At 28.4% G+C, this 22,128-nt stretch overlaps 4 protein-coding genes across 12 annotated transcripts in view; all 4 read right to left on the bottom strand.

The window, feature by feature from the left end:
* LOC107070161 (guanine nucleotide exchange factor for Rab-3A) overlaps positions 1–1,442 on the bottom strand; it is a 40,112-nt gene extending 38,670 nt beyond the window's left edge. The window contains exon 1 of one of the 2 annotated variants that reach the window (XM_089176810.1): positions 1,164–1,442. The gene's annotated coding sequence lies outside the window, so the exon portion shown is untranslated. The remainder of the gene's footprint in view (positions 1–1,163) is intronic. The other variant, XM_089176808.1, reaches the window with a different exon arrangement.
* A 482-nt stretch (positions 1,443–1,924) lies between these two features.
* On the bottom strand, positions 1,925–10,967 carry LOC107070696 (lipase 3). Of its 7 annotated transcripts, none has more exons than XM_089176908.1 (8): positions 6,074–6,365; positions 5,491–5,671; positions 5,070–5,184; positions 3,854–4,094; positions 3,609–3,767; positions 2,723–2,950; positions 2,489–2,651; positions 1,925–2,286 (listed from the first exon to the last, which is right to left on the bottom strand). In XM_089176908.1, exons 1-7 carry the CDS (start codon positions 6,233–6,235, stop codon positions 2,490–2,492), a joined length of 1,248 nt encoding a protein of 415 aa, XP_089033034.1. In that variant the 5' UTR covers positions 6,236–6,365; the 3' UTR covers positions 1,925–2,286; position 2,489. The 7 variants fall into 7 exon arrangements, with proteins under 7 accessions (XP_089033034.1, XP_089033033.1, XP_089033032.1 ...); XM_089176907.1 differs by having other exon boundaries at positions 1,925–2,354; XM_089176906.1 differs by having other exon boundaries at positions 1,927–2,651.
* A 221-nt stretch (positions 10,968–11,188) lies between these two features.
* On the bottom strand, positions 11,189–16,261 carry LOC107073624 (lipase 3). Of its 2 annotated transcripts, XM_089176914.1 has the most exons (8): positions 15,978–16,261; positions 15,397–15,577; positions 14,976–15,090; positions 13,754–13,994; positions 13,509–13,667; positions 12,624–12,851; positions 12,390–12,552; positions 11,190–12,299 (listed from the first exon to the last, which is right to left on the bottom strand). In XM_089176914.1, exons 1-7 carry the CDS (start codon positions 16,137–16,139, stop codon positions 12,391–12,393), a joined length of 1,248 nt encoding a protein of 415 aa, XP_089033040.1. In that variant the 5' UTR covers positions 16,140–16,261; the 3' UTR covers positions 11,190–12,299; position 12,390. The 2 variants fall into 2 exon arrangements, with proteins under 2 accessions (XP_089033039.1, XP_089033040.1); XM_089176913.1 differs by having other exon boundaries at positions 11,189–12,552.
* A 586-nt stretch (positions 16,262–16,847) lies between these two features.
* Positions 16,848–20,806, bottom strand: LOC149031051 (lipase 3-like). Its single transcript, XM_089176919.1, has 7 exons — positions 20,213–20,806; positions 19,640–19,820; positions 19,419–19,533; positions 19,120–19,360; positions 18,876–19,034; positions 18,577–18,804; positions 16,848–17,350 (listed from the first exon to the last, which is right to left on the bottom strand). The coding sequence occupies exons 1-7, from the start codon at positions 20,372–20,374 to the stop codon at positions 17,201–17,203; spliced, it is 1,236 nt and encodes a 411-aa protein (XP_089033045.1). The 5' UTR covers positions 20,375–20,806; the 3' UTR covers positions 16,848–17,200.
* Between the last annotated feature and the right edge of the window lie 1,322 nt (positions 20,807–22,128).

The raw sequence follows: 22,128 nt of genomic DNA on the forward strand, positions 1-22,128 counted from the left end.
TTTTCGTAATATGCTTGATAATTGAAAACATTTCTAAAAAAAGAAGAAACGTAATATCTTTCTGTATAATGTATAGAAAAAAAAAGTAAGGTAAAACACAGTGAAATATTGTGATGATCATTGAAATTCAAAATGTGACGATGCATTACTCAAGAGCTTTAACTTCTTTGAGTTACATTGAAGAAGACCTACTTTTATCGGAATGAATAAAAGGTACGACTTCATTTTCATTTATTTTCGTTTGCGAAATTTTTAATTGTACAACGAAACGCGTCATATTTTTTTAACACGATAGGAATATATATATATACATATATACACGTATAAGAATTAAATATTTTATTTGAACTCAAAACATGATTTCGATACTATCGCAAAATATACGCATAACTATCTTTAGCGTATATGTAGGTGTATAATGTGTGTAATGTTTATAAGTATCTATGTTTACACTCGTAAAAAAAATACAAAAAAAATTCTCGACGAAATGTTAATAGAAGTTGTATGTGTGTGTGTGTGTGGTATTTATTTTTGTTCAACTTAAAACAATTTATACTCTCGTATAGTTTATACATATATATAATTAATATAATATATAGTTATTAATACATAGTTATATGATATATATTACATATACAGTTTATATATATTATATAAACTATTATTAGTATTATTATACTATTATTAATATATATATATATATATATATATATATTAAAAATATATATATTATGAAAAAAAATCTGAAATATTCAATGAACCAATCAAATAAACGTATTTACAACTTGATTTTACAAATAGAAAAGAATTTGAATTTCTAAGTACGGGGTTGTAAAAAAAAATAAATAAAACCCCTATAAAGAAAAATGTCGTCATCCAGCATCCAGTTTAAGTTAGTATATATTTAATAAAAAAATTAAATATTCAATGGACCTATCAATTGAACGTATTTAAAAATTGATTTTACAAATTGAAAGAATTTGAATTTATATGTAAGGGGTTGTAAAAAAAAATAAATAAAACCTTATAAAGAAAAATGTCGTCATCCAGCATCCAGTTAAAGTTTTGAATTCATCAAGAAGACATGAAGAAAAGAGTGAGTATCTCGTATCGATCGTAAAGTCTGTTTCTAATAATGGGAGCGACCAGAGAAGAAGACTTACGAGAAAATATTCGTGATTCTTGTGACATTGGCGTGGCCAGCCAAGAGAGGATGATAAATACACCAGTGGTAACGATAGCCTACGTTACGTCCTTGTTATTGGATCTTCAATATTATTCTTTTAAACAACAGCACACATACACACGCGTTAATACTTTAAGATAGAGAGACAGAAAGAGAAAGAGAGTGAGAGAGACTGACAGACAAACGAAAATAATATAACACAAATAAACTTACATTTTTGATCCGCGACACGGGCCACGGACCACGACTGAAACATATCGCAAGCTTTCATCGCTACTAACCTCTCGCAGCGCTACTATCGGTAAAGGTAAGAACTAACAATCAACAAATCGATTATCAGCAAATAACAAATATTTTAAATGATCGAATTTATTTATTCCTTTTTTTTAAGTATTTTTTTAATTAATAAAAGAAATCGAGACAAATTATAATACCATCCAATTTTTTACACTAATTCGTACAAATTTTATTATTATATCTTTAAAGTGGGAGAGGAAAGATTTTTAAAAATAGGATGCAAAATTTAAAAAAAAATTAGTCAATTCAGATACTTATGATTTTATTTACAACTATTTATTTATTTACTTTTTCACGTATATATATATATATATACGTATTTCCATAAACATTAAACGATTTTTTTTTTAACAGACTAAATCGTATTCTTCCTTTTTTGTAATAATATTTTTAAATATGTCAAATTTTTTATTTTTTTCGATTATTATTATAAGAATGGTACTACTTTAAAGCAATTTAACACAAAAATACGAAAAAATAGGTTCTCTAATCCCATATATACATAGATGAAACATAATAATTTGAGGCGGTAATGGTAATTCCTACAAAAAAAAGGCATGTTTTTGTGATTTTTTTGTGACGACACAGTTTAAATCTCTTTATTAAAACCAATGGTACATTAAAGTATGACATTCGAAGAATATTGTATAAAATTTTCAGGAAGAAATATTAAAAAATACGGCAATAGCAGCAATTATACCCCTCCCTCCTTAAATATAATACAAAAACATGTATATTAACCGCAATGTCCAGATAATTATATTTTATCAGTCTATCCCAATATCAATTTACCCCAATCTCTTCTGTAAATTTAATTTTAATATAAGAAAAAATATTATAATATTTAATTATCAAATTATTTAAAATTCACCTAAAAAATAGTAAATAGAAATACAATTAAATCATCATAAGATTATCTTTATATCTTTACACATGCTCGATAAATATTAATTCATAAAGATATTGTCTTATTGTTATTAAAATCTTGAAAAATTTAACAATTACCTTAAACTTCATTTGTATATCGTTTCATTGTTTGAACTACTCTATCGTTAACTAACCTTGGTGCATCAATACCAACAAGAAAATCAAAATGATTAAATTTTTTAAATGGTATCTTATAATTATCCGCGAGATATTTTAATTCATTCGATAAACGAAGAACATCCTGAAATAAAAATAAAACAGAATAAACAATAAAGAATTTTTTTCGTAAACGTTTTGATACAAATTACTTACCGTAACATCCGAAAAAAAGTCGTTTTCAGCATAATATAATGCTATAGGTACTGAAATTTTCGACGTGTCGTAATCAGGAGGTGTTAAACTGTTATAAACTTTTAAATTTTGGATCGGTCCGTAATCAAACTGTCGAAACTTATCAGAAGATATTATTTGTTTATAATGAAGTATTGTTTTATAAGATATACTGTCAGGAGTATGACCTGTTATGACAGGTAGTAACGTCTAAAACAATATAAAAGTTTAACATATTATATCTCATCTTTACATTTGTTTAACAAAATAAATACTGAAATTTAATACTATTAGGTCGAGTCATATGTAACGTCCGATGCGGCTATGTAGAATCTATTTTTCATATTTACCTATTATAAGTCACCGAAACAAACGGATTTTTGATATCACTATATACATGAGGATTCATTTAGTCTTCTGTTAACTTTTTATGCAGTCAATGTTACATTTAATCGTCTTTCTTAACCACTGAGATGGATAGTAAAAAGTGCAAATTCGACATGTAATGTTTTAAGAATTGAAACAAAGCAATAGCACTAAAGTGGCCACTGAAAAAATATGCAGCGTGTACAGTGCAGGACTGATAACTGATAGGGCAGTCAGAAATTGGTTTGTAAAATTCCGTTCTGAAGATACGATCTTAAAAGATGAACCGAGTGCAGGACATATTTCCGACTTTGACGAAACTTTTAAATGTAATATTTGAGCAAAATCCAAAAGATACGTTCAACAATTGCAAAGAGTGCAAAAAAAACTCCATGAAAGGTGTCTTACAAAAATCAGTTGCAGAAACACAGTTCTTTGTCTCATAAAAAACGGAAGTTATTTATGACTCGACCTAATAAAAAAATAAATACTCAAAACTTACATCATTATGTTGAGCTTTATCGAATCCAACAAGAGTATCAATTGCTAAAAAACATATATTATGTGCAATGAGACCACTATCGCAAAAATATCTGATTATAGGCATTATTAAACCGTTAAATGGAAGAAATTCATTTTCACCAAATGTATGAAAAATCCTCTAGAAACACATTGCATATTTTTTTATTAGTAAATATATTCAACATATCAATTTATTTGAAATAGGTAAAAGTTAATACTAGATACCATTATATCAATTGACATAGGAGCTAGAATATCTATAAGACTGTTTAAATGGCCCATGTAAGCAACAGGAGCAAGACTGAACATCATTTGAACTTTGCTAGCAATATCAGATCTCAAGCTGGACATTACATAAAATGATGTTGTTCCCATAGAATGACCAATATATGTTAAATTGCTTTGTTTCACATTTGTAATATATGATATCATTGCTGGTAAGTCGTATATACCCAATTCGTGAAAACTATTATAAAAAATATTATATAATAAAATATATCGTATATAAATCTAAAATTTAAATAGTAAAAAATATTATTTTTATTAAATATATAAAAATCTATCTCGAACAAAACCGAAACTCTCCCTGTTACCACAAACTTATTACACGTGCTAATAAAATCCTACAATTATACAGAAAAAAATATATAACCAAATAAGTATTATTATTATTATTAACTGGCATTAGGAACTCGAAAGTTCATTTCCGCAACTACCAAATCCCGTCATTATTCCCGTCCCTGATCGCGATCCTTCCATTCGCGGTCTTCGTATCCTATTTCTTTCAGGTCTCTTCTAATATTATCCTCCTATCTACATCTTGGTCTACCTAGTGGTCTTTTCCCGTTTAGTATACCGACCAATATTTTGTGCGCCGTTCAATTCTCCCCCATGCGCGCCACGTGACCAGCCCATCTTAATCGACGTGATTTTACGACGTTGATAATGTCCGGTTTGTTGTACAATTGATGTACTTCACCGTTATGGAGTTTTTTCCATTCGCCTGTTATATCATCGCGTTTTGCATCAAAGATTTTACGAAGAACTTTGTTTTCGAAACCCTAAATTTCTTTTCGTCCCATAACGTAAGCGACCACGATTCGCTACTATAAAGAACTACCGGCAGGATGATTGTAATGTATATCCTGATTTTTAATCGCCTAGACAGCAACCGCGTGCTGAGTTATTTGTTAACCGAATAAAAACATTAATTGCCTAGGTTTATTCTTTTCTTAAGTTCTTCGTTAATATCGTTCGTCTGGTTTATGATCGATCCTAAATATACCTAAAGTTGCTGACCCGCTCAAAAGTTTTATCGCGGACGACCAAAGTTCCAGTACTAAGCATATTCTGAACTCTATCGGTTACCGTATATTTGATTTTTTCCGCTCCTATTTGCAGTCCCAAATCTTTAGTATTATCACCAAATAAATATACATACCTAAATTCCCAAAAGGTGGGATCTGCTGTTGACTTATTCACATGAGCTTTTGTATTAACGTTACCACGAAAATTACCAATCCATACGTCATACCCATTATCAGCTAAATCAAAAGCTGAACAAAAATTTATATTTTTATGAGTTATTAGATTAGTATTTAAATAAAATGTAGTAATTTAACAATTTCATTGTTTTTAAGAATCGTTTAATGAAACACAAATTTGCAAATTAAGATTTTCATAGAACTTTAAAGTAAAATTAAAACATTTCATTACGATCAAAACACTTATCATGACGATGATTGAAACAATATAATTAAAATGTGTTAATAGGTGTAATATTTATTCAATATATTATTATTATAAAACAGGACAATTAAATTAAGAAATAATTATTAAAAGATAAAAAACAAAATATATACCAAGAGCATGTTTTGGACCGTTGATTACCCAATGGACGGAACTACAAAGCATTCCATGTTGCAACAGAACGGGGTGAGATTTAGATTTCCCTGGAATTCGATAAAGCGTTAAAAGGTAACCATCCTCCGTTGATATGAAATGTGCTTCAGAGGGATAACCATGTCTTTGTATTATTTGTCCCTAAAAATATTAATAATGTTAAACAAACATATACTGTAAATAATAAATTAATGTTCAAGCACATTTTCACAATAAAAATAAATGTAAATGAAACGATCTAATTTTAATTGGATTTTCTTGAAAAAAAAAAAAAAAAGAAAAGAACTTCACGGATATTTCAAAACCACTCTTTAGAAAAAACATTTAAAATATTTTTAAATTATTTGTTTAAACATTAATTATACACCCCATGTTCACTTTCAGCACTGAATTTAACACTTTCGTCGAATATGCATTTTCAATTATACGAAAATTACTGTTTAAATTATATTACCACGATGAGAAAACAAGATTTTCTAGAAAATAATTAATTTGATCAAAATGAAAAATACTCGAAGAGAAAAAAAGACATTAAATACTTACAGTATTGAGATCAATATTCGGATTATATTTTCCATTACTTCCATAACGACCGATTGATAAAATTTTATTAACTGTTTTATAAATTAGAGAATTATTTATCTGTGATGTAGTCAAATTAATAAAACCATAAACAATGACAATGTGTAAAAAGATTTTTTTCATTTTTAGTACAATATTTACTATGGTGTTTTTTTACTTTGTCTTACTTTTTTTGTGAACACGTAAAAATTTAATTAAAACATGAAAAATATTTCATATACATTTGTTATACGACTAACATTAAACGCGACAAATGTTCGACTATAACATTTATATCAAACCAGAACGTTTATAAAGGCGCTATCAGGATACTTTGCAAAAACGATACATATAATTGTGAACTAATCAATCCTCATCACATCAGTCATTACATATCAACATATATCTCGGATTGTCATCAAACATCAGATATGTACAATAAAATATAGTATTGACAAGAAGGGAACAACGAACGTATACTGCATACATTATTTTATTTTGGCCACGAAAAATATTGGTATTGTTAAATAAACGTGCTCTATCTCAACTTTTAATGTCAAATATTTCAGACGTCAAATCATTTCACCAAGCATTCATATATCTTTAAAAAAACCTTAAATATTTACACAATGTTCAAATAAATATTGTTCTATTTAAATAAGTTTGTTTTTATATTTAAAAAAATTGATAATATTTTATACATCGTTGATATAGGGATTGTTTTCTTTTTATTATCTCTAATTGTTTTATTTAAAAACAAAACATTATAAAAAATAATATCAATGTTTGATAATATTATATAAGTGATAAGAGTAATGAGAGTTCATTCTTCATATATAATTATATATTTAACAACACTATTTCTTATTTACATGTTTATTAGGAATATTGATTACGGTTATACAGAAAAAAATGTCTACATTTCAATTAATATATATAGGGGAAATACTAAGTCCACTGTTATTCATTCTATTCATCTCCGATATGGAGAAAGCCCTTAGAGGAGCTGACTTGGGCGGTATAAACATTAACGGAGTGAACGATATTATACTACTGCTATTCGCGGACGATGCTGTAGCTCTGGCTAGAACCCCAGTAACCTTGAGGAAAATTATAACAGTCCTAGAAAAGTATTGTGCTGCAAATGGTCTAGAAGTAAACACGTCGAAGACTGAAGTCTTAAATTTCCACAGAGGAAGCCGAGCCTCAAAAGAAACCTTCGCGTTTAATAAAACCCCCCTCAAGGTCGTAAAGGTATACAAGTACTTAGGCATTCAGTTTTCCTCTTCCGGATTAGGTAGAACAGCGAGAGAGTCAGCGGTCCGAAATGCAAATATGGCGATAGGCGCAACGTTGCAAATACTGGGCAAATCCAAGGCGGACTCGTAGGGGGGCGGGCGTATAAAACTGTACAATAGCCTGATTGCTTCGACACTTCTGTATTCGGCTCATATTTGGGGGCTCAGACATTTGAACGAAATGGAAATAGTACAGACGAATTACTTCAAAAGGGTCCTGGCACTGTCGAGAAGTACACCTAATGGGCTGTTACGCTTAGAATTAGGCCTCGTAAAAGTGGCGCTACAAGTTTTCAAATATGCATGGAAATGGGTAAGTAAATTATTACAAATGGATCAACGCAGACTCCCACGACTCTGCTTGTTACGCCAGATACACCTATTTGGTAACGATAATACGATAAATGTAAAATACAACTGGGTAGCCCAATTCAACAAAATGCTAGAGCCAATAGGTTTAACTTATATGTGGGAAAATTTGAACCCAGAATATTGGCAAGAAAAGGAAAGTTACGCATGCGAAAAGTTTGCACAGTTACTGGGGGCTCAGGATCTCAATAAATGCCTCAACACAGAATCTTTAACATGTAGAGTGTTGAGAGTAACCCAAGGTACGGCTGCTAAGTACTTATATAACCGAAATATGTTCCACACTGCAAAGATCTTAGCGCAACTAAGACTTTCTACTATCCATGTATTAAGATTTTCGTACAAGGGCGAATCATATTTAATCGACCAAAGAGTGTTGTGCTCTATTTGCAATTTAAAAGTTAATGAAACAGCCAGCCACTTTTTATTCGAGTGCCCTACTTACCGTAGCATGCGAGAACATTACCTGGAGAGCATCATAAAGAACTCTGCGAACTCTTTAATGACAATTTGTAATCTAACAGAAACTAGAGACTTGAAGGCTTTTTATGCATATGTTGTGAATGCGTTAATGTTAAAGGCTTCTATCATGAACGAATAATTTACCCTCTTACATTCTGACCGTCAATTACGCGTGCGAAACTTTCTGATTTTAAACATTTTTAATTATAGATCATAAATGAAAGTACAAAGAACTCACTCTGCTACGAGTATGTAACTTATAAGCAGAATAAACGAATTGAATTGAATTGAATTGAATTGAATAATAATTTTTAAAAATTAACTCTATTTAATAAATATATTATATAATTTTATAATTTATATATTTATAATTTTAATTTAAATAAATATAATATATTATTATTATTTATATAATAATTTATATAATATTATATTATAATATAAGTTATAAATTAATTATATTTTTATTAAAATGTTACACGTGTTCTTTTTGTTCTTTTTTATTTTCTTAAATATTCTTATCTCATCAACGATATTTCGTTCATTCTAAGGAAAACTAAAATTAAATGTGCACTAACTAAAAATAGCTATGAACGAATATTGGAACTAGTTGAATATAGAAATAGAACATATGCGTAATACATTTTAAATTAAACGACGAAATTAAATAATTCTTTTCACACACACACAAAAAAAACAAAAATCCAACGAAAAGAAAAAAAACTGTTTGTATTTCTCTCTATCTCTTTCTCCAATTTTCGTCATTTTTTGTTTTAATCAAATTTGATATGTCACGTTTTGATATAAATATAAAATTTTTATTTAAAAAAAAAAAATTGTTTAGTAAAATTCGCATACCTATCTTATCCAGGACATTAATTTAAACACATCATCATCATTTTTCGTAATATGCTTGATAATTGAAAACATTTCTAAAAAAAGAAGAAACGTAATATCTCTCTGTATAATGTATAGAAAAAAAAAAGAAAGGTAAAACACAGTGAAATATTATGATGATCATTGAAATTCAAAATGTGACGATGCATTACTCAAGAGCTTTAACTTCTTTGAGTTACATTGAAGAAGACCTACTTTTATCGGAATGAATAAAAGGTACGACTTCATTTTCATTTATTTTCGTTTGCGAAATTTTTAATTGTACAACGAAACGCGTCATATTTTTTTAACACGATAGGAATATATATATATACATATATACACGTATAAGAATTAAATATTTTATTTGAACTCAAAACATGATTTCGATACTATCGCAAAATATACGCATAACTATCTTTAGCGTATATGTAGGTGTATAATGTGTGTAATGTTTATAAGTATCTATGTTTACACTCGTAAAAAAAAATACAAAGAAAATTCTCGACGAAATGTTAATAGAAGTTGTGTGTGTGTGTGTGTGTGTGTGTGTGTGTGTGTGTGTGTGTGTGTGTGTGTGTGTGTGTGTGTGTGTGTGTGTGTGTGTGTGTGTGTGTGTGTGTGTGTGTGTGTGTGTGTGTGTGTGTGTGTGTATTTATTTTTATTCAACTTAAAACAATTTATACTCTCGTATAGTTTATACATATATATAATTAATATAATATATAGTTATTAATACATAGTTATATGATATATATTACATATACAGTTTATATATATTATATAAACTATTATTAGTATTATTATACTATTATTAATATATATATATTAAAAATATATATATTATGAAAAAAAAATCTGAAATATTCAATGGACCAATCAAATAGACGTATTTAAAACTTGATTTTACAAATAGAAAAGAATTTGAATTTCTAAGTACGGGGTTATAAAAAAAAATAAATAAAACCCCTATAAAGAAAAATGTCGTCATCCAGCATCCAGTTTAAGTTAGTATATATTTAATAAAAAAATTAAATATTCAATGGACCTATCAATTGAACGTATTTAAAAATTGATTTTGCAAATTGAAAGAATTTGAATTTATATGTAAGGGGTTGTAAAAAAAAATAAATAAAACCTTATAAAGAAAAATGTCGTCATCCAGCATCCAGTTAAAGTTTTGAATTCATCAAGAAGACATGAAGAAAAGAGTGAGTATCTCGTATCGATCGTAAAGTCTGTTTCTAATAATGGGAGCGACCAGAGAAGAAGACTTACGAGAAAATATTCGTGATTCTTGTGACATTGGCGTGGCCAGCCAAGAGAGGATGATAAATACACCAGTGGTAACGATAGCCTACGTTACGTCCTTGTTATTGGATCTTCAATATTATTCTTTTAAACAACAGCACACATACACACGCGTTAATACTTTAAGATAGAGAGACAGAAAGAGAAAGAGAATGAGAGAGACTGACAGACAAACGAAAATAATATAACACAAATAAACTTACATTTTTGATCCGCGACACGGGCCACGGACCACGAATGAAACATATCACAAGCTTTCATCGATACTAATAGGGATCCTGTAGGATTGATGCGCTATTCATATTTAGCTCATGTGCCATTAGCTGAAAATTTTGGGGGACCGCTTGAGTTTATAATAATTTTTTCGTGTAACCTATTCTATTTTAATATAAATTTTTAATTATCAATAAATATAGTTCATTTTTTCAGTATTTGATGCAATTCATTATTTCATAATTATTTCAATGTTTGAATCATTCGCGCGCAAAATCGAGTTCCGGTCCCCCAGCAATGTACATGGCGCATCCCTCCTACAGGATCCCTAGCTACTAACCTCTCGCAGCGCTACTATCGGTAAAGGTAAGAACTAACAATCAACAAATCGATTATCAGCAAATAACAAATATTTTAAATGATCGAATTTATTTATTCTTTTTTTTTAAGTATTTTTTTAATTAATAAAAGAAATCGAGACAAATTATAATACCATCCAATTTTTTACACTAATTCGTACAAATTTTATTATTATAGGTTTAAAGTGGGAGAGGAAAGATTTTTAAAAATAAGATGCAAAATTAAAAAAAAAATTAGTCAATTTAGATACTTATGATTTTATTTACAACTATTTATTTATTTACTTTTTCACGTATATATATATACGTATTTCCATAAACATTAAACGATTTTTTTTTAAACAGACTAAATCGTATTCTTCCTTTTTTGTAATAATATTTTTAAATATGTCAAATTTTTTATTTTTTTCGATTATTATTATAAGAATGGTACTACTTTAAAACAATCTAACAAAAAAATACGAAAAAATATGTTCTCTAATCCCATATATACATAAATGAAACATAATAATTTAAGGGGGGTAAGGTTAATTCGTACAAAAAAAGGCATGTTTTTGTGAGTTTTTTGTAACGACACAGTTAAAATCTCTTTATTAAAACCAATGGTACATTAAAGTATGACATTCGAAGAATATTGTATAAAATTTTCACGAAGAAATATTTAAAAATACAGCAATGGCAGCAATTATTCGGACGTGTCTCGGAAAAAAGTAGAATTGCGGTGCCCCTCAACTACTGCACCGATCCTTTTGAAATTTTGAACACTATTTCTGTACATAATTTACGAAGTAATGCTGAAGATTTTTTTTCAAATTTGTTAATAATTTTTATTTTACAATAACAAATTAGCCAATTTTTCGCAAAAAATCGGTTTTTTTCCCTTCAAAGTGTTCCAAAAAAGTGAAAAATTGAAATTTCGAAAAACCTCCCTAGAGTTACCTGGGGAAAACTATTATCTAACGAATGAACTTTGATTTTTTGATTTCAAATGATCCTGCACTAAGTTATGACGGGCACCGCAATTCTACTTTTTTCCGATACACGTCCGAATAATTGCTGCCATTGCCGTATTTTTTAATATTTCTTCGTGAAAATTTTGTACAATATTCTTCGAATGTCATACTTTAATGTACCATTGGTATTAATAAGGAGATTTTAACTATGTCGTCACAAAAACTTTACAAGAACGTGCCTTTTTTTGTACGAATTAACCTTACCCCTCCCTCCTTAAATATAATACAAAAACATGTATATACACCGCAATGTCCAGATAATTATATTTTATCAGTCTATCTCAATATCAATTTACCCCAATCTCTTCTGTAAATTTAATTTTAATATAAGAAAAAATATTATAATAAAAAAACATTGTCTTATTATTATTAAAATCTTGAAAAATTTAACAATTACCTTAAACTTCATTTGTATATCGTTTCATTGTTTGAACTACTCTATCGTTAACTAACCTTGGTGCATCAATACCAAAAAGAAAATCAAAATGATTAAATTTTTTAAATGGTATCTTATAATTATCCTCGAGATATTTTAATTCATTCGATAAACGAAGAACATCCTGAAATAAAAATAAAACAGAATAAACAATAAAGAATTTTTTTCGTAAACGTTTTGATACAAATTACTTACCGTAACATCCGAAAAATAGTCGTTTTCAGCATAATATAATGCTATAGGTACTGAAATTTTCGACGTGTCGTAATCAGGAGGTGTTAAACTGTTATAAACTTTTAAATTTTGGATCGGTCCGTAATCAAACTGTCGAAACTTATCAGAAGATATTATTTGTTTATAATGAAGTAGTGTTTTATAAGATGTACTGTCAGGAGTATGACCTGTTATGACAGGTAGTAACGTCTAAAACAATATAAAAGTTTAACATATTACATCTCATCTTTACATTTGTTTATCAAAATAAATACTGAAATTTAATACTATTAGGTCGAGTCATAAGTAACTTCCAATGCGGCTATGTAGAATCTATTTTTCATATTTACCTACTATAAGTCACCGAAACAAACGGATTTTTAATATCACTATATACATGAGGATTCATTTAGTCTTCTGTTAACTTTTTATGCAGTCAATGTTACATTTAATCGTTTTTCTTAACCACTGAAATGGATAGTAAAAAGTGCAAATTCGACATGTAATGCTTTAAGAATTGAAACAAGGCAAAAGCACTAAAGTGGCCACTGAAAAAATATGCAGCGTATACAGTGCAGAACTGATAACTGATAGGGCAGTCAGAAATTGGTTTGTAAAATTCCGTTCTGAAGATACGATCTTAAAAGATGAACCGAGTGCAGGACATATTTTCGACTTTGACGAACCTTTTAAAGATAATATTAGAGCAAAATCCAATAGATACGTTCAACAATTGCTAAGAGTGCAAAAAACACTCCATGAAAGGTGTCTTACAAAAATCAGTCGCAGAAACACCATTATTTGTCTCATAAAAAAAGGAAGTTATTTATGACTCGATCTAATAAAAAATAAATACTAAAAACTTACATCATTATTTTGAGCTTTATCGAATCCAACAAGAGTATCTATTGCTAAAAAACATATATTATGTGCAATGGGACCACTATCGCAAAAATATCTGATTATAGGCATTATTAAAGCGTTAAATGGAAGGAATTCATTTTCACCAAATGTATGAAAAATCCTCTGGAAACACATTGCATATTTTTTTATTAGTAAATATATTCAACATATCAATTTATTTAAAATAGGTAAAAGTTAATAGTATATACCATTATATCAATTGTCACAGGAGCTAGAATATCTATAGGACTGTTTAAATGGCCCATGTAAGCAACAGGAGCAAGACTGAACATCATTTGAACTTTGCTAGCAATATCAGATCTCAAGCTGGACATTACATAAAATGATGTTGTTCCCATAGAATGACCAATATATGTTAAATTGCTTTGTTTCACATTTGTAATATATGATATCATTGCTGGTAAGTCGTATATACCCAATTCGTGAAAACTATTATAAAAAATATTATATAATAAAATATATCGTATATAAATCTACAATTTAAATAGAAAAAAATATTATTTTTATTAAATATATAAAAATCTATCTCAAACAAAACCGAAACTCTCTCTGTTACTACAAACTTAATACACGTGTTAATAGAACCCTACAATTATACAGAAAAAAAATATATAACCAAATAAGTATTATTATTATTATTAACTGGCATTAGGAACTCGAAAGTTCATTGCCGTAAATACCAAATCCCGTCATTGTTCCCGTCCCTGAGCGCGATCCTTCCATTCGCGGTCTTCGTATCCTATTTCTTTCAGGTCTCTTATAATATTATCCTCCCATCAACGTCTTGGTCTACCTAGTGGTCTTTTCCCGTTTAGTATACCGACCAATATTTTGTGCGCCGTTCAATTCTCCCCCATGCGCGCCACGTGACCAGCCCATCTTAATCGACGTGATTTTACGACGTTGATAATGTCCGGTTTGTTGTACAATTGATGGACTTCAACGTTATGGAGTTTTTTCCATTCGCCTGTTATATCATCATCGCGTTTTGCATCGAAGATTTTACGAAGAACTTTGTTTTCGAAAACCCTAAATTTCTTTTCGTCCCATAACGTAAGCGACCACGATTCGCTACTATAAAGAACTACCGGCAGGATGATTGTAATGTATATCCTGATTTTTAATCGCCTAGACAGCAACCACATGCTGAGTAATTTGTTAACCGAATAAAAACATTATTTGCCTAGATTGATTCTTTTCTTAAGTTCTTAGTTAATTTCGTTCGTCTGGTTTATGATCGATCCTAAATATACCTAAAGTTGCTGACCCGCTCAAAAGTTGTATCGCGGACGACCAAAGTTCCAGTACTAAGCATATTCTGAACTCTATCGGTTACCATATATTTGATTTTTTCCTGCGCTTATTTGCAGTCCCAGATCTTTAGTATTATCACCAACTAAATATACATACCTAAATTCCCAAAAGGTGGGATCTGCTGTTGACTTATTCACATGAGCTTTTGTATTAACGTTACCACGAAAATTACCAATCCATACGTCAAAACCATTATCAGCTAAATCAAAAGCTGAACAAAAATTTATATTTTTATGAGTTATTAGATTAGTATTTAAATAAAATGTAGTAATTTAACAATTTCATTGTTTTTAAGAATCGTTTAATGAAACACAAATTTGCAAATTAAGATTTTCATAGAACTTTAAAGTAAAATGAAAACATTTCATTACGATCAAAACACTTATCATGACGATAATTGAAACAATATAATTAAAATGTGTTAATAGGTGTAATATTTATTCAATATATTATTATTATAAAACAGGACAATTAAATTAAGAAATAATTATTAAAAGATAAAAAACAAAATATATACCAAGAGCATGTTTTGGACCGTTGATTACCCAATGGGCGGAACTACTAAGTATTCCATGTTGCAACAGAACGGGGTGAGATTTAGATTTCCCTGGAATTCGATAAAGTGTCAAAAGGTAACCATCCTCCGTTGTTATGAAATGTGCCTCAGAGGGATAACCATGTCTTTGTATTATTTGTCCCTAAAAATATTAATAATGTTAAACAAACATATACTGTAAATAATAAATTAATGTTCAAGCACATTTTCACAATAAAAATAAATGTAAATGAAACGATCTAATTTTAATTGGATTTTCTTGAAAAAAAAAAAAAAGAAAAGAACTTCACGGATATTTCAAAACCACTCTTTAGAAAAAATATTTAAAATATTTTTAAATTATTTGTTTAAACATTAATTATACACCCCATGTTCACTTTCAGCACTGAATTTAACACTTTCGTCGAATATGCATTTTCAATTATACGAAAATTACTGTTTAAATTATATTACCACGATGAGAGAACAAGATTTTCTAGAAAATAATTAATTTGATCAAAATGAAAAATACTCGAAGAGAAAAAAAGACATTAAATACTTACAGTATTGAGATCAATATTCGGATTATATTTTCCATTACTTCCATAACGACCGATTGATAAAATTTTATTAACTGTTTTATAAATTAGAGAATTATTTATCTGTGATGTAGTCAAATTAATAAAACCATAAACAATGACAATGTGTAAAAAGATTTTTTTCATTTTTAGTACAATATTTACTATGGTGTTTTTTTACTTTGTCTTACTTTTTTTGTGAACACGTAAAAATTTAATTAACACATGAAAAATATTTCATATACATTTGTTATACGACTAACATTAAACGCGACAAATGTTCGACTGTAACATTTATATCAAACCAGAACGTTTATAAAGGCGCTATCAGGATACTTTGCAAAAACGATACATATAATTGTGAACTAATCAATCCTCATCACATCAGTCATTACATATCAACATATATCTCGGATTGTCGTCAAACATCGGACACGTACAATAAAATATAGTATTGACAAGAAGGGAACAACGAACGTATACTGCATACATTATTTTATTTTGACCACGAAAAATATTGGTATCGTTAAATAAACGTGCTCTATCTCAACCTTTAACGTCAAATATTTCAGACGTCAAATCATTTCACCAAGCATTCATATATCTTAAAAAAAAACCTTAAATATTTAGACAATGTTCAAATAAATATTATTCTATTTAAATAAGTTTATTTTTATATTAAAAAAATCGATAATATTTTATACATCGTTGATATAGGGATTGTTTTCTTTTTATTATCTCTAATTGTTTTATTTAAAAACAAAACTTTATAAAAAATAATATCAATGTTTGATAATATTATATAAGTGATAAGAATAAGGAGATTTCATTCTTCATATATAATTATATATTTAACAACACTATTTCTTATTTACATGTTTATTAGGAATATTGATTACGGTTATACAGAAAAAAATGTCTACATTTCAATTAATATATATATGCTAATTACGCATGGAAAATTAGTTATTATTAACACTAAGGTTGTATGAATACAAAATATAACAAAAAAACTTTATATGCTAAATGCAAAATGAATATTTCCAAGGTTGTTCTTTCAATAGATAAGATTTATTACAATAGTAAAATATTTTTATTTTCAACGTAAAAAATTATGTCATTAATTTTACTTTTTATAACAGTAGAATAATATTTCCATTAGTTAATAGTTAACTCGAGAATGATTTGTTTTTAATTATCAATTTGTTTTAATCTCCTTTCATTGTACGTAGTATTCTACTATAAACTAATTTCGGTGCATCAACAGCCCACATGAAGTCCACGTGATTAAACTTTTCAAATGGTACTTTGTACACATCAATGACGTTTTTTAATTCCTTTGATACTTTAAAAAGATCCTAAAAATGTCAAAAACATTATGTAGAAACAATAAATGAATAAAATGTTAATATGTTTAAATATTATGGGGTTGTCCGGATCGTTCGTGCCGATTTTGATGGGAAAGATTGAAACGCAACGGATTTAAGTTTTTATAAATATTGGGATCTCTAGCACTTAAATACGCTATCTGATGGCTAAATTCAAAATTAGAGTAAATAGGTCGAATTGCTACGCCACGTAGGATCTCTAGCACTTGAATACACTATCTGGTGGCTAAATTCAAAATTAGAGTAGATAGGTCGAATTACTACGCCACGCCCCTACCAGAGATATATATATATATATATATATATATAATTATATATAATTTAATAAATATATTTTATAATATATTTTATAATTATTTTATAATATATTTATTAGATTATATTTAAGTGCCATTATGAAAGGGAGATAGAAGTACGGAAATCAAAGTGGGAAGTAGAGAGGATGAAGTTCAAAGAGAGGATAGCGCAGGACGGGGTGGAGGTGGTGGAAAGGTGGGATGAGATTGAGAGGGAGGAAAGAAGGCGACAGGAGGTGGAGAGATGGGAGAAGATATTGGAGTCGAGATACAACATGTGGTACAAGACGGTGGTTGCGGAAGGTTTGCCAGGATATTGGGTAGGAAAGTGGAGTGAAGAGAGAAAAAGAAGAGTGGCGAGATTTAGATTGGGGAATGAGATGAGGGAAGGGAGATACTGGGAAGAGGAGGAGAAGAAAAAATGTAGGGTGTGTGGCTGGGAGAGAGAGACATGGGAGCACGTGTTGGAGGGCTGCAGTAGAGCGGTCGGGGAGGAGGACGGGAGAGGAGTGGAAGAGAGGATCAAGGAAATTTTGGATGAGAGTGGAATGGGGGAGGAGTGGATGAAGAGGATTGGGAGCATGAGAGAGAAGAAGGAGAGGCAAGGAGGGGAAGAGGGGAGGAAGAAGTGGAGGTTTGGAACGGGTGAAGGGGGAGGGGAAGAAGAGGAAGTGGGGGAGAGGGTAGTGTTAAGTTAGGTTAAGGAGATAATTGTTAATGGAGTGCAACCCTTCGGGGACGCAGTAACTATCTATCTATCTATCTATCTATCTATCTATAAGTGCCATTATGTTCCACAAACCTATCTCCATCTTTATGGGTAAATTCAAAATTTCATCTTTCCAGAACTTCTCAGGTTTTTCCAGCAAAAAAAAACTTTAATACATATACAATACATACCTTAACATTAATAAACCAATCATTTGAGCCATAATATAATGCTATAGGTACTGTAATTGTAGAAATATTATATTCAGGTGGTATAATACTATTATACATTTGTCGATTCTTTTTCGTGCCGTAATCAAATTGTCGAAATTTAGCAGATTTAACTTCTTGCAAAAAGTGTATCAATGTTTTAGTTGAAGCTCCAGCTGGTGCATGAGACAAAATTACAGGTAATAACGTCTAAAAATAAACAAAATATTTGTAATATTATCAAAATGTTTTTAAATCGATAAATAATAGAAACAACTAACTGTGTTCATTTGAGCTTTATCAAATCCAGCTAATAAAAATACTATGTTACTGCATACTGCAGTTCCCAATGAACTCAAATCGCAGCCATATTTAACGAGAAATTTTATTACAGAACTTTGTGGAAGAAACTCATTTTGTCCAAATAAACGTGTGAGAAACTAGAAAGAAAAAAAAAGAAGCAGATAACATTCGTTAATTATGTATATATGTATATGTATATATTAAAAAGTTAGTAAAGATTACCTGTAAATTATTAGAAAAAGGTGCAAAATATCGTGCAGGACTTTTCATTTGACTCAAATAAATAGCTGGTCCAAGACTAAACATCATTTTAATCCTACTAGTAAGATCAGATCTCATGGTTGACATTACATAAAATGCCGTTGATCCCATAGAATGACCAATATAAGTTAAATTACTTTGTTTCAGATTTGTAATATAAGTTATCATTGCTGGTAAATCGTATATACCCATTTCGTGCCAACTAATATAAAAAAATATTATTAAAAAAATATATATATTTTTATTTTTTATGTATATACCTAAAATCCCAAAATTTGGCATCATTCGGTGACAAATTTTGATGTGCTCTTGAATAAGTGTTACCACGGAAATTACCAAGCCATACGTCATATCCATCGTCGGCTAATAAATAAGCTAAATAATAAATAAAATAATTATTTGACGAAATGTACCAAATTTCGAAGAATCTTATCATTTAAAAAACATGTTTATAATAATTTAAAAAATTGTTAACGCGTACCAAGACCTTTTTTCGGACCGGGAATCACCCAATCTGCAGAACTTGCTAATAAACCATGTTGAACTAATACAGGGTGTGAATTTGGTTTCCCTCGAATTCTATGAAGTGTCAAAAGATAATAATCTTCTGTTACAACAATATGTGTTTCAGAAGGATAACCGTACTTTGTTATCAATTGTTCCTGAAATAATTATCAAAAAATTTAGATTCAAAATATAATCTTATATTATTCTTTAATTTCGTAACTTCTACAGAATAATGTTTTTTTCTTTTTTTTTTTTTTTTAAGAAACAAGTCAACTTAATAGTTTCAAATTTAATTCTAGTAGAATACAAGAAAATTCTAGATATTACAATTATTAGTCATAACAAATATATGAATCACAACATATTTTTATTTGAACTCACAGTAAAATGATAAAGTGTACTTTTATGTAAATTATTTATGAATCATTTATCATTCGTTCATCATTCACAAAGAATAAGAATTGAATTTATTGTGAATAAAAAAGATATTAAAAAATTCATAATTCAACATTCATAATTCTTAAAATTTATTAATGTTAATACTCACCGTATTAAGATCGACATCTGGATTATGTTTTCCGTTAAAATCAATATAATTACTTAATTCAAACATGTCTAATACTTCATTGTTTATAGAAATATCCTCCAAACATTCGACAAAATTAACAAGAATATAAATTGTACAAAAATATACGAAAATAAGTCTCATCTTGATAAAAATATTTTAACACATCGAACAAGGAATTAAATTAAAAATAAAATTATATTTTAAAAAAGGGTTATTGAATACTATTTACAGTCGTATCTTTTTCACTTATTTTCATTATATAAATCCATCAAAATAAAATATAAAAATATAACATGTTCGACCTATGCTCTATTGAAATTGATACGACTTCAACGACAAACGTATTACTGTCGAATTAATCTCTAACAAGAACGTTTTATAAATGTGCAGTCATATTTACTAACTCAAGACAGAAATAACTTATCCCTTATGATAATCGTTATCAATAATTGTCGGTTTTGATATAATTTTAAAGGTTAATTTGTTTCCGTCAATAATTATAAATAACATTCTTTATCATTAACAATTTTCTATTAAATAATTTGTTAATCTAAAGTATAAATCTTGTTAAATTATTTTGCTTAGAAAAAAAATAATATATATTTTTTTATAAAACAAAGGGTTTGTTTATTTTAGAAGCTTATAGTACTTGCCAAAATGAATAAACAATGACGAATTAACTTCTATGATTTATGAACATTCAATACACTAAATAAATCTCTTGATAATATATTTTAAATGTTCATAAAGGAATTTACTTAGAAATACACTAATTCAAAATTATTAAAATAGGTTTATTTATAAATCATATATTATCTAGTTGAAGTATGTAATACTGTTTTATTTTGTATTTAAACAGGACAGTATAGTTATGTCAAGATTTAGCTAATTATATGTAATAAAATATTATTACATTAGCAAATAAAAAAAATTATGTAAATTCTCGACAAAATAAAATTTGTTATGCTATATAATAACATTTTCTTTTTATCGTATCACATATCATTTTGTTTTTATTACCGTCTTTGTAATCACATGTTACAATCGTGATAACGTGCACCTGCGATTTCAAATCTTACACTTCTGGTTTATCTCTTTTTTTTTTAATTTGTATTATAGTTTACAGAAAAAAAGACAATAAAAAGTAAAGAATTGGGTTAAATGATTTATCGTCTTTTAAACCCATTATCGAATTTGATGTGTTCTTAATCTGTTTACATTTACTGAGATAATATTGATTTAAGACTAAACAAAAATAGAATAAAAATCATATCAAATTCCTAAAAATATTTAATCAAAAATTAAACAACAACAAAAAATATATACCTCGATCAATTTATTATTAAAAAAACTATTGTATCATTCATTGGAACAAGTGTGAAATTATTTGTTAGAACACAAATATAAAGTATTCTTCATTAAACATAATTAATCTTCTTCGTATACGCGAATGCAATAATGTAAAAAAAAATTTAATTTAAAAGTAATCGACGAGATATCTCATCCAAAGTCTAACCTTATCGTATTTCTATGCTCATTCATATATTTATCTTGTTAATAATTACAAAATGGTAAAAACCACATTGAAAACAAAGTCTCGAGTACAAAAGATTAAAAATGCATACGACTTAAGATAAGATCATATACATAGATTTATTAAACTTAGTATGTTTCACTTTAGATTTGTTAAGAAAACAAAACAAAATATCTTCACATTGGAACTTACATATCAAATGAGAAAAGATTTATATTATATAATATCTTTGTCGAATAAAAAAAGGTATCGATTAAATGATGACAAAAGGGTCGGTAATTAATTTAAAGTGAAACTTTTCAGGGCGTTAATTGAGTGATTAATAAAAATGGGGGGATGATGACAAAGGAAACTTTGTCCA

This window comes from Polistes dominula, unplaced genomic scaffold, assembly GCF_049000335.1.
Source record: "Polistes dominula isolate Pdom_NZ unplaced genomic scaffold, Pdom_raw_medaka contig_12, whole genome shotgun sequence".
NCBI lineage: Eukaryota > Metazoa > Arthropoda > Insecta > Hymenoptera > Vespidae > Polistes > Polistes dominula.